The 12545-nt window shown below is 56.8% G+C and overlaps 1 protein-coding gene across 4 annotated transcripts in view; it reads left to right on the top strand.

Moving 5' to 3' along the window:
- Positions 1 to 9898, top strand: part of COL8A2 (collagen type VIII alpha 2 chain) — a 48582-nt gene extending 38684 nt beyond the window's left edge. For all 4 annotated transcript variants that reach the window (XM_080381934.1, XM_080381936.1, XM_080381935.1 and 1 more), the window contains 2 exons: positions 2203 to 2385; positions 7874 to 9898. In XM_080381934.1, the coding sequence (XP_080238060.1) occupies positions 2220 to 2385; positions 7874 to 9795 (2088 nt within the window). In that variant the 5' untranslated portion in view covers positions 2203 to 2219 and the 3' untranslated portion in view covers positions 9796 to 9898. The remainder of the gene's footprint in view (positions 1 to 2202; positions 2386 to 7873) is intronic.
- The last annotated feature ends 2647 nt before the right edge of the window (positions 9899 to 12545 follow it).

The raw sequence follows: 12545 nt of genomic DNA, 5'->3' as shown, positions 1-12545 counted from the left end.
GACAGAGACACGTGCCTGGAGGTGTCAGGCCAGGCCGCCCCCTCGTTGCTCCCACAGCCCCTTGGGAGAGCGGGGGCAGGTGGAATGATCCGTCTGGACCAAGGGAGAACGTGCAGGAGCTAAGCCCGTGTCTGGAGACGCCGGGTTGCAGACGGCCACCTCGGCGCGGAGCAGCGGGACTTGGTTTCGCGTCTGGCGCGCTGCAAACCCACGGTCGGAGCCAAAGCAGCTGGATCACCTTGTCCTCCCTTTCCCTTCCCCCCGGCTCCGGTTTCCCCCAGTCCTGTGTGTCTCCAAGGGCTGAGGTCTCACAGAAGGACAGGGGGACATCGGCGAGCGCGCCGTGGCACCCAGCAGCGAGGGGCTGGGCCACCCCAGGGTGCTGCTTCCCTAGCGGGGGCTCATTTCAGCATCCTGGGAGGACCCCCGTGGAGGGGAGGAGCAGGGGTGAATAAAGCCCAGGTGGGAGAAGAGAGAGCAGGGAGGGGAGGGTGTTAGAGGTGGAGGCACAGGGGTCATACCAGGTAAGGAAAACAAATAAATAGCTGATTCAGGGGTTTGTTCTCCTCTTTTATTTAGCAGAAACTGTATTTTTACAGCTGCAATCCCTTAAAATGGGATTCTTTTTCCCTTAAACAAATCCTTGTAAAATAATGCTTCATAAAAATAAGCGTTCCTCTTCTCGACCCCGAAGACAGAAAAACAATAACGCCGGCAAGGCCCTCTCCGTGCCGCCAAGGAGGCTGGTGGTGGCTGTCACGCGTGTCCCTGGCTGTGCCCACCCAAGCCACAGCAGGGCTGGAGCCTGGCCGTGACCCCCACCCCGCGGGTGCTGCGGTGGGTATGGCACAGCACCAGTCCCGCTGGCTCCGGCAGGATGGGCAGAGCAGAGCTCCTCTCCCAGCATCTGCCATGGCCACCTGCATCCCCGCAGGGGCCGGGCTCCACTGTGCCAGCAGTGGCAGAGCTGTCCCTGTCCCCTCCAGCCCCCGGCACTGCGCAGGGAGCACAAGGGACCCGGTTCCATGGGCTTTTACCGGGCAGGAGAGCAGCGGTCAAGGCTGCCTCATCACTGGAGACCTGCCAAGCACTTGTAGCATCAGGAACAATCCCCCGCCAGGGCTCCCCCCACCCTTTGCTTTAATTTTGTTTTAATTTAGGGGGGTTTGGGGGTGTGTTTTTTTCTCCAGGCTGCAGCTTTTTTTTTTTTTTTTTCAATGCTGCTTCAGCAAAAGTGATTCAGGAAATTCCAATCAAATCCCAGCGCGTAGCAGCCCTGCCCCTGCTCCCCGGCAGGAGAGGCAGAGAGCTTAATTCTCATTAATAACCACCACGGGTCAATTATTGCAAGAAGGAGGAAAACCAGCAAAGCTCTTTGGCATCACGTGTTGTTTAAGCTTGCGAAAATAAATGTTCTTTGCAAATCAATCTGTTTGCAGCTCCGCGCATGGAGCTGGCAGAGAAAAAAGTTGCTAGAGGAAAGGTGTATTTATAGAGAATGTTTATTTTAAATAAACAGGCACTTGAGGCAGAAGCTGCTGCTCCCAAGTGCTGCAGCCCTCCCCTGGGCTTTCCCAGTTGAGGGCTCGAACCCTCACCCTCCAAGCGAGCCCCCGAAGTGCTGCAGTTGAGCCACAAATGCAGCGAGTCTCAGGCTGCAACACTGTGGGTTTGGTCCAGCACCCACTGGGAGACGCAGCACCCGTTTGGGAGATGCGGCACCCACCCAGCTGCTCCCGGGACAGGCAGCGGCAGCCCACGGGAGCCACAGCCACAGCAGACGTGGCTTTTGTTAGAGGAGACCCTGCTCGCTTGGGAGATGTGACAGCAATGCAGGGCTCCGTGGGCTGTGGGTTTCACCCTGCCTTTTTTTCCCCTCCTCTTCTATACGTTAAAAAGATGTAAGACAAGCCTGATACGGAAATAACCCCAGGCAAACAGGTACCGGGGCAGGCTCTGCAAGGCTCTGCTGGGTGCTCGTCGTTAGTCATTGCTCATAAACCGTGTGTTTATTGTGCATCTCCCAGCCGGCACATGTTGGGAAGGGTAACGCGTTCAGGGCACGTGTGGTCCAGAAAAAGGCAATTTCAAGGCAGTCCTGCTCCTGCCAGGATCCTTCCCAGGTTCCCAGCTGATCCTTGGGTGACAGAGGGTGCGAACAGGGCTTGCAGGTGCCCGCTCTCACTGTTGCTTTGTCTGCAGGAGCAGTGGGGAGCAGGATGCTGTCGGACGCTGTGACGCTGCTGCTGGTCGTGGTGATGGTGGTCGGCCTTCGCTCGGCAGCGGGAGGCGGCGTGGCGGGCTATGCCCAAGTGAAGTACATGCAGCCCATGGTGAAGGGACCCCTGGGACCCCCCTTCCGTGAAGGCAAAGGGCAGTACCTGGGTAAGGGATGCGCTCTGCGGGACAGCGGGGAGGACATGGGGCCACAGCTGCCTGGGACACCTGCTGGCACAGCAGGATGGGGCCGTAGCATCCAGCAGCCACCAGGCACTCATCGTCCCCTCACCCCTGGGGCCGGTGCTCCCAGGGAGCAGCATGGCATGGCTGAGGGTGCTGCTGTCCAAGGCATCTTTGGCCAAGCACAGAGGGGCCATTCAGGTCTCCTTAACCCCGTGCAGAAGGACAAGGATGGGCACAGAGGCTCAGCAGAGCCTCTCGGGCTGGGTGAGCACCCCGGGGTCCCTCCGTCTGGGAGCCGGCGCTCAGAGGGGACCCACACGCCTTCTGCCCCCGTCCCGCGTCCTTGCCGGTAGCTTTGGGGCACAGCTCAGGGACGGGAGTCCTGGCACTCGCCATCTCTCCCTCTCACTGCTGTTAAACATGAGCCATCCCAGCAAGGCTTTTTCCACTCCTCCACCTATTCCGTTTTCCCTGGCTGTGTTTTGCACCAGCTGGGAAAGAAAAGAGAGCCAGGGCCGGAGCCGAGAGCCAGCCTAGCGAGGGAAGAGCAGGGCAGAGACATTTCCTCCTCAGACAGCAGCGACCAGGAACTCCACACGTGTTAAATCGCTCCCCACCGAGGCACGTGTGCCAGCAGAGAGGGGCAGAGGCACCGAGGTCACCGTGCCGCGCAGCCGAGCCTCCCGCGCATCTTCCAGCCCGGAGCCCCCTGCCCTCGCTGGAGTCCCGTGGGCCAGCCCAGGGCTCATTTTATACCCAGCCCTGGCCAGAAGTGCCAGAGGTTAGAAGGCACAGGTGGGTCCACTGTGCCCCACAGCAGGAGGATCATTAGCATGTGTTAATTGCACACCCCCTGGGGAACTGCTCAGGAACTTGGGGTCTTTGCAAACACCACACGGGTTGAGTGGGATTGAGTTTCTCTGGCACGTCTCGGCTCATCGGGGCATCCCTCTGCACAGCGAGCCCCCAGCACCTGCCCGAGGTGCCCACAACCCCTGCTGCACCCCGGGCAGCAGCACGGTACCTTCGGCTCAAGACGAGATGGAGGGGAAGGTCCGAGCCTTTTCCTGCATGCCAAACACAGCAGTTCCCCACGCGCTCTCCGGGGCCAGCCGGCGGGATGGGGCAGTGCTGGGGCTCCGGTGCCCGCACCCACCAGGTCAGTGCTTGGCCCTTGGGAAGAGCTGCCAGAGCCCCCCCCCTTGGGTTCACACAGACCCAGACCCTCCGGGGAGCTGAAGTCTTGGCTCTGCGAGGAGAAACTGGAGAAGGCTTGGCTGCCGGTGGCTGATTTACTGCTGGGCTGAATGGCTTATCAGGAGTTCAGCTCAGCACATATGTCAGAAAACACACAGCAAAACCTGGAGCTGAAGCATGCTCTGAGCCCCCTCACCTCCCTGCCCCCTTCCCAGCTGTTGTAAAGCTGCTCCCTGAATCCCAGCCAGAGACAAAACCTTCTAGCGTAGCGCAGGAACGTTTCAGCTGCTGGTGGGACTGGATTCAAATATCTCCCCGCTGCTTTTCCTTCTTTTTTCCTCTTCTTCCTATGCACTGGAGCGGCTTGCGCTGCCTGCTAACTGCAGCGGAGAGAGGAGTGAGCACCCCGGGCTGCTTGCAAGGTGTGATTTGGGTGCGAGCTTTGGCAGGTGACACCAGGCACAGGTTAGAGGGGACAATGAGGCAGGACAGAGCACGGGAGTCCCCTGGACATTACTCTCCTAAAACCCCTGGGAAAGAGAAAACGGGCAGGGAGATGCAGGCAAGGGGGCTGCACGGAGGCTGCTGGGGAAGCTGGTGCCTCCTGGATCCCACCGAGCTCCCATCTCTGCTTAACCTCTCATTTGGCAAGGAAAATCCCTGCTGGCCTTCTGCCCTGCTCAGGGAGCTCAGCTGACTTGCCGCGATGGCGCAGGGCCGTGCCGTGCCCCAGCAGGTTACCCCCAAGCCGATGGGGAGCTCTGTGGGCCCCCCTGAGCTGTGACCCCCACCTGGGGGCCCAGGCCAGACCCGGGGGGCAATGCAGGCTTGCGGGTGCCATCCAGTGAGAGGCAGGGCTGGTTTCCTCAGGGTACCAGACACCTTTTCTGACCCAAAAATAGACTCCCCAGGAGCACGGAGGCAGCTCTGGGCAGGAGATGCTGCGAAATGCTAAAACACTAAAAGCATTTCAGCAGGTATTTGCACAGTTGGGTTTTATTCTGGCTTGGTTAAAACCGTGTCTGTGCAGCTCGCAGACAGGTAAACCCGCTGCTGGGTGCTGGCCAGGGCTCAGGGAGCTCGGCATTTCCCCATGCACGTGGGGAGCCAAGGCAGTGGTACCCCACCTTGGGGCAGCGATACAGCACAGGTGATGCCCGGGGCAGGGGCTTACGCCAGGCAAGCAGAATATCCCCCTCTAGCCACCGCGCAGAGGGTTCACCTCGGGGCAGTGGCCTCAGCTGCAAAGGTAAAGGAGCGCTTTTCACCTCCCCAGGCAATGGCAAGCTCCATGGAGAGTCAAGGACTTCAGGGCTGAGCTGCCCAGGAGGTGGGAGCAGGCAGGTGCTGGGCAGCGCCTGGGCTGCTGCTACGCGGTGTCCCCAGAGCCAGTGGCCCACAGGTCCTGCTGCTGTTAAAGGGACCCAATCCTGCAGTCCCCGTGGGGCTGTTGCTTGATGCATGTGGCCAAGAGGTCCTTTCCCTTAGCTCCTGCCAACGCGGAAACCTTGCCACTTCCATGCTCCTCTCTGCAGTCTGCTCCCATCTCACCGCCATCCCCTTGCACGGCAGCTCCACCTGTCAGGGCTGTGGCTGGGTTTGGTGCTGTGCTGTGCTGAGCCTCCCCACACAGCTCAGGGCACCCGCTGCAACAAGAGCTGCAGTAACAGAGGGATGAGATGACAGATGCAGGAACACTGGTCCCAGGCAATGTCCCTATGAGCCTGTGAAACTCACTCTCACGAGACAGGGCTTGGCAGCAGCACTGAAGGAGGAGCTCGGCGTGGCCCTGCCATGGAGCAGCCAACCTCTCCTTCCTGTGGTGTCATCCGGCCGCGCTGGCCAGACCCGCTGCTGACTGCTCGTGGCTGGGAACCACTTCCCATCCTGCTGCATTATTCCTTTGCTGGCCAGTCCACGCTGCCAGGTCCCTCCTCCAGGCGTGCAGGGGTTCTTACCGGGACGAAGGCAGCTCCGGAGTGGCTGCAGGATCTGTCTGGACGCGTCCATGCTTCTCAGGAGGTGAAAAGCTCTGTGGTGCCCAAGCAGGAGCTCGCAGGGGCTGTGCCTGCTCCTTCCCCTTCCCGCTGCCCCAGCTGGCTCTCTGCATTAGCATTCATGGCAGCTTTTGTTCATGCTTCGAGGGGAACACATAACCCCATGCTGCTGCTGTGAAATGCAGAGCTCTGAGACATGCGTCTGTGGTAAGACATGGGCTTTTGAAATCGGATACCGCTGCGGCTGCCATGTCCCAGTTTCTCTCCGCTAACGTCCCCGGTTTGGTTTTCCCGTCTGCTTTTTTGGCTGCCTGCAAGTTGGCAGCTCTCGCCTGGCGTTTCTCTTCACTGCGTTGTGTGAGAGTGTGTTTCTTTTTCCTTCCTTCTTGGGCTCAGCTGTAGATCCTTGTTCTGATTCCATGCAAAATGACCTAGAAAACTAATTCTTTACAAACCATTGCAAGAAGAAAAAAAAAAGGGGGGGTGGGATGACAGAAAACACATTGAAATAATTTTCTGGAGAAAATTTTTTCCAGAATTCAAACCCCAGAAATCCACTTCAGTGCAACACTTCACATCTCCCTTGCCTTCTTTCCCACACCATTTTCTGGGGTGAGGAGCAGATTTGCAGAAATCTAGTGGCAGTGTCATGACAGACAAGTATTTCCGTAATCAAGACAGCCAAGTGACCTCTATTACAGCCTAGGCTGCGGGCCAGGCTTTGATATATAGATAAGCTCTGAAAATGTTTCCATTACCAAAAGAAAAACAAGCAGGCACCAGGTTTGGAAATGGCCTGGGCTAATTGCTGTGCTTAGGAAAGGTAGAGCCACCTCCGATGCACCGGGAACGGTGCCTGCTGCCGCCACAGTTATTCTTTTCACGTGTCTCAAATCTCCGCTAATCTTTTCCCGTTGACTGAGAAAATCTCCGTGTTGGCGGATCCTGGTGCTCTGGGTGTCCGTGCTCCCAAGGCCCGGCTCAGCTCGCTGAATGCCCCGGCTGGGGGCCACTCTGGCAGACCTCGGGGTCGGACCCCCCACCTCCTCCTCAGTGCCATGCTGGGGCACGCAGCCCTCTGTTCTGCCCCCATCCCAGACGGGACTCATTCCCATGCCGGGAACTTGCCTGTGCAGATCTGTTCCCAATTGGAAGGATCTACCTCAGGCAGATTTAGTTAAAATTTGCCCAGGATGTCAAGGCCCTTTGCTCTGCCTTTTGCATTTTTCATCACAGTCCCATGTACGTGCGACTGCCAAGTGTTTCCTTCATTTCAAGCTTCCCAAAAAAGAGTTTGTCAGATTTATTCTTTCTCGCCCGTTCCCGGTGTCACGTGGGAAGCAACACCCTGCCTGGGCCGGCCTCAAGGAGTTATTTATGCTCACGCCTGTGCTTTAAGTACTGAGCTGCGGTGGGCATGTAATCTGGCTCTCCTCGGCTTTGTAGTCTCTCAGCCCATTAGTTTCTTTCTTATATCCGTTTGCAAAAGACCTCTATAAATTCTTTAAATGTCAAGTGGTTTACGGCCTATTCCCAGCTGGGCTGACTCATTTGGACATAACCGAGGTTGCGTTTCCCTTGCAGCTATTGGCTTTTCCTCCATCCTCAGCGCTTTTTTTCTTTTTGCTGAGTTTTTTCCCTGCCTTGCTGGACACGGGAGCTGAGCCAGCGAGCACTGGGGGCATGTCTTAACCCATACATGAATCACCTCTTCAGTCTCTCAAGTACATGTCCAAGAGTTTTCTTTTTAATCCAAAAGGATTAAAGGTCTCCTGAGGCCCTGGACTCGCAGGATGGGGTGGAGGGATTATCCTCAGCCTTGGCTTGCTCCATCACCATCCTCTCGGCTGAGACCAGGCAGGAGCGACTGAATCCCACGGTGCTTTCAAGGCCGCTGGGAAGTAAGGCAGTGGGAGGTTTGAATCCAGCTCCTAAAAAAACCTCACAGCAGGTCATCACAAAACACCACTGCCAGAGCCGATGGCAATTGCTCGTCTTGTTGACACCCTCTCTGGAGGGATGGATGGAGTAAGGCTTGGATTAGTACCCTGGATTCCAGCCAAGGTCTTGCCTCAAGACACTCCTGCTGATGCGGTGGCCCAGAAAGCCACCGTGGCCATGTTTAAATCAAACCATGTCTAGAGAAGGGCGCTCCTGCAAGCAGAGACCCCAGCAGCGCCGAAGCCCCTGGCTTTAACGCCCTGAGGGCATCACACACCAGGCACGCTCCTCCGTCCACCGGCCCCAGTAAAGCTCCATGTCTCCTCTCTCCACAGACATGCCGCCGCTACTGCCGATGGACCTCAAAGGGGAGCCAGGACCACCGGGGAAGCCTGGCCCACGCGGACCCCCAGGGCCCCCCGGCTACCCGGGCAAGCCGGGCACGGGGAAGCCAGGAATGCACGGCCAGCCTGGGCCTGCTGGGCCCCCCGGCTTCTCTGGCATTGGGAAACCCGGCATCCCAGGACTCCCCGGCAAGGCGGGTATGAAAGGGATGCCCGGTGCCAAGGGTGAGCCCGGCATGCGAGGAGAGCAAGGGCCGAGAGGACTGCCTGGCCCCCCGGGGCTGCCGGGGCCAGCCGGCATCTCCGTCAACGGGAAGCCGGGCCCCCAGGGTGGTCCTGGCCTGCCCGGCTTTCGTGGCGAGCCTGGCCCAAAGGGAGAGCCAGGTCCCCGCGGGGAGCGAGGGATGAAGGGTGAAAATGGCGTGGGGAAGCCAGGGTTACCGGGGCCCCGAGGGAACGGGGGCCCTCCCGGCCCCGCAGGGCCCCCAGGGCCCGTCGGCGTTGGAAAACCCGGCCTCGATGGCCTGCCGGGTGCGCCGGGGGAGAAGGGTGACATGGGCCCTCCGGGTGGGCCTGGTGTCAACGGGGAGCCTGGCCCCATGGGGCCCCGCGGGCCCCCCGGCCTCGACGGGATCGGGGTGCCAGGCGCTGCGGGGGTGCCAGGGATACAGGGCCCCATGGGACCGAAAGGGGAGCCCGGGATCCGCGGCCTCCCTGGCCTGCCAGGCCCGACGGGCTACGGGAAGCCGGGCTTGCCTGGCCTTAAAGGGGACCGCGGGCAGCCGGGAGTGCCGGGAGCCATCGGCGACAAGGGGGAGCCTGGCATTGATGGTGAGCCGGGCGAGCCGGGCCCTGCTGGCATCATCGGGCCGCCAGGCCCGCCGGGGTCCATGGGCCTGCCGGGCAAGCACGGGCTGCCCGGCTCCAAAGGGGACGTGGGGCCGAGTGGCCCCCCCGGGATGCCAGGGATGCGTGGCGACCAGGGCCCCAATGGCTTCGCAGGGAAGCCGGGGGTGCCGGGAGAAAGGGGCCTGCCTGGGTCACTGGGACCCCCCGGCCCAACAGGCCCCAAAGGAGAACCAGGGTTCATTGGCCTCCCGGGGGTGCCAGGGTTAACGGGGGGGCCTGGGCCGAAAGGGGACGGTGGGATCCCAGGGCAGCCGGGGCTGAGGGGCCCCTCGGGCATCCCGGGCTTGCAAGGACCCGCGGGTCCCATGGGGCCTCAGGGGTTACCAGGGCTGAAAGGAGAGCCTGGGCTCCCAGGGGTTCCTGGTGAGGGGAAGGCTGGCGAGCCTGGCATGGCCGGACCCATCGGCCCACCAGGAATGCCAGGAACGCCGGGGATGAATGGGCCACCAGGGCCGCCAGGGCCACCCGGTCCGCCGGGAGCGCCCGGGGTGTTCGACGAGACGGGCATCGCGGGGCTGCACCTGCCGGACGGAGGCGTGGAGGGGGCCGTGCTGGGGAACGGCAAGGCAGGGAAGCCGCAGTACGGCCGAGGAGAGCTCTCTGCCCGGATCGCGCCAGCCTTCACCGCCATCCTCACCTCCCCCTTCCCAGCCTCGGGCATGCCGGTCAAGTTTGACCGGACTTTGTATAATGGGCACAACGGCTACAACCCAGTCACCGGGATATTCACCTGCCCCGTATCCGGCATCTACTACTTTGCCTACCACGTGCACGTCAAAGGGACTAACGTTTGGGTGGCGCTTTATAAGAACAACGTGCCTGCCACCTACACCTACGACGAGTACAAAAAGGGCTACCTGGACCAGGCCTCGGGCAGTGCCGTGCTTGAACTCAAGGAGAATGACCAAGTCTGGGTACAAATGCCCTCGGACCAGGCCAACGGGTTGTACTCCACGGAATACATCCACTCCTCCTTCTCTGGGTTCCTGCTTTGCCCCACATAACGGCTGCTGGGCATGTTTCCTTTTCACCCACTTTAGCCATAAACTGTCTTTTTTTTTTTTTTTTGATAAAAAAGTTTTTTAAAATTAATACAAAAAAGAAAAATCACTGGGAAGAACGCGCAAGCCGTTGTCGTGGGACCTTGCTTCAAGCTGTTTGATCCATGAGTCAAGAGGGTAATTGGAAAGGAGACACGTATCAATCTTTTTTGGGGGAGGGAGAAGGGAGGGAGGGGAGTGACTTCCTCAGCAAAGCATATTTGGAATAAATTTTACCCTACTGACTGTTACATCAAACACAGGAACGCAGTTGGGATGGCAAGGATCTGGCTCTGCAGTAAACCGCTCTGTGATCCAGGGAGGGTCCCCTCTGGAAGGCCAGACCCCTTCTGGTCTGTAATCAAGTGCCCTTGTTTCCCGTTTTGAGTACTAGTTAAATAAATACAGCTGTTGTAGTGGATGGTGTATTTGCTAACCAACGCAGGGGTCCCAGGCACTTATCACAAGCCTGTACAGCAGCGGGGATCCATGATGGATTGAGAAATTCCCTTCCCAAACCATCAGACGCCCAAGTTCCAGTCTCACGGATGCCTACTTTTTCAGACTGTACTTTGAGGCGGAGTCTCTCCGATTCACTATGGATTCAGTATGGTTGGATTTACAATCCTACAAAGTGGAACACTTTGCATAAGCACCTTCTTACAAGAAGTAAATATTATTTTTAACCCTCCCTCACCCAGCACCTTTAGGAATAAAAACATCCAGCCATCAGTATCTGGGAGGATGACAGACAACCTGTTCCAAAGCTGCTGCGGGAAGCTGGGACCCCTGGGATGAACAACGATCCTCTCTCGAGTGAATTCAGCTACCAGCAAGTCCAAGGGCTACTTCTGTCCTGTCCATTTCCCTGCAGCCCAAAGACTTGCTTGGCCTTGTGAGCATCTTATTTGTTGACAACCCAAGGATGGCACTGCAAGCCTGGCTTACGGTGCTTCTAGCCTGGCTTGACAGAAGGTTTAGGGGTGCTTTCTCTGAAGTGCCACTTATAGACAACTTGCTTTTACTGTCTCACTATTTCGGGATGTGTAAACTTTTGCATTGGTATCCCCCCTTTCTCTGGGGATCTTTTAATTAAGAAAAAATAGTGTTTGTTCTAACATTCCATTCAGTCATTTTACAACGGTGCTATTATCTACTTAACAATGTTAATTTACAAGTCTAGTGCAATATGTACCTGTAACAGTGCATCATTCCAGGTGCCGATCTGTGACTTAGGTTAAAAAAAAAAAAAAAAAGCCAACCAATCATGTTTGTCTGTTGTTACCACTTTGTCTCACTAATGCTTGAAATGTTACCAACCTGAATATGAGCTACAAGGTTCTGGGAAAGGGATGCACGGATACTGACCACTTGGCTGCTCTGTCCTTTGGTAAAGGGAGCAACTGAACCCTGTTGCTTTGCAGATTTTCTCATGGTAGAATAGTCATTGTCACTTGCACTTACAGTAAAACGATTCTCCTCATCCCAGGCAAGTAGCACGCTGCTGAAGTTAATCCGCATGCGTTACACTGCGTGTCCCTCTGCAAAGGCACATCCCTGAGAAAACAGCAACAATTTGGTCACCAGCTGAGCAACTATTACCCTTGAATTTTCCTAAAGCCTGTTCAATGGCCAAAGAAATGTAGCAAGAATGGGACTTGGGATTGTTCTCCAGACGGACTGTACAAGATACTTAAAACAACTTTTCTTTTTCTCTGTTTTTCTCCTTAAGTCTGTCCTGTGTTTCTGCCTCTTGCCATCCAGGGCTTCCTTTTAAAAACACACCTATCCCTGAAATTAAGATACACAAAAAGGAAACTTACAGTTGAAAGGCCAGCGCTTCAGCTGCTGCCCTGCTGGGGCTGGCATGTCCCCCTCCCCGGGATTTTCTCCCCAGAAAGCTGGAAGTTTCATAGAAAGATTAAACCTTCTCAAGCTGAAAGGCTGCCCCAGCGTCTGATCCCACTGGACGTTTGTAACTCCTAAAGGCAGGGAGGTGTCAGGACCACCTGGGTTTTGATTGTAACAGGTTACTTCCCAACGGGAATAGGAGCCATACGAAAAAAGTCCCTAAAATTAAAAGTGGAAGCTCAGATGTTTTCTTCAAGCCCAGGTTTGGGAGAGGAGGGTGCTAGGATAGGGCCTGCGTCTCCTTTATTGAAGCGTCTTTCCTGTGGAGAACGGCAAGGAACTCGAGCTGGTGCCAGCAGCGGGGTCTGGCTCCCACCGCGCGGGCGTGCACACTACCTGCAGCAGGGCCAGGAGCTTCTCGTCCCCCAGCCACGCGCTGGGGTGGAAGCTCCCTCCTGTTACTCAGCAAAGCAACTTATTTATACTGTGTTCTAACCTACATTCCATCTTTTTTTTTTTTTTTGTTCTGTTTTGTTTTACTCAAAACTTCTTGTTCTAGCTGGCAAAAAGCAATGACAAAAATACTCACTATAACCACACCGAGACGTTAACTCGTTCAGTGCTGTAGATACTGTTTCGCAATCTCACTTTCCCTTCATGTGCAGAGCATAAACCATAATCAACCTTCCGCAGCTATATAACCTGTTACATTTACACAATAATTGAAAGGCAAAGATATTACACGCACATAGAGCTAGGCTAGAAAAACGATGCACAGGATGAGGGAGGCTGTTCACTAAACTGGACACTGTCAGGAAGAATTTTTTTTCTGGAGTACTGAGTACGTGATATTCGCCAGCAGA

Source organism: Falco punctatus (genome assembly GCF_963210335.1).
Source record: "Falco punctatus genome assembly, chromosome: 3".
Classification (NCBI taxonomy): Eukaryota; Metazoa; Chordata; class Aves; order Falconiformes; family Falconidae; genus Falco; species Falco punctatus.
Note: the sequence above shows the minus strand (reverse complement) of the source record. Positions and strands in the feature narration are given on the sequence as shown.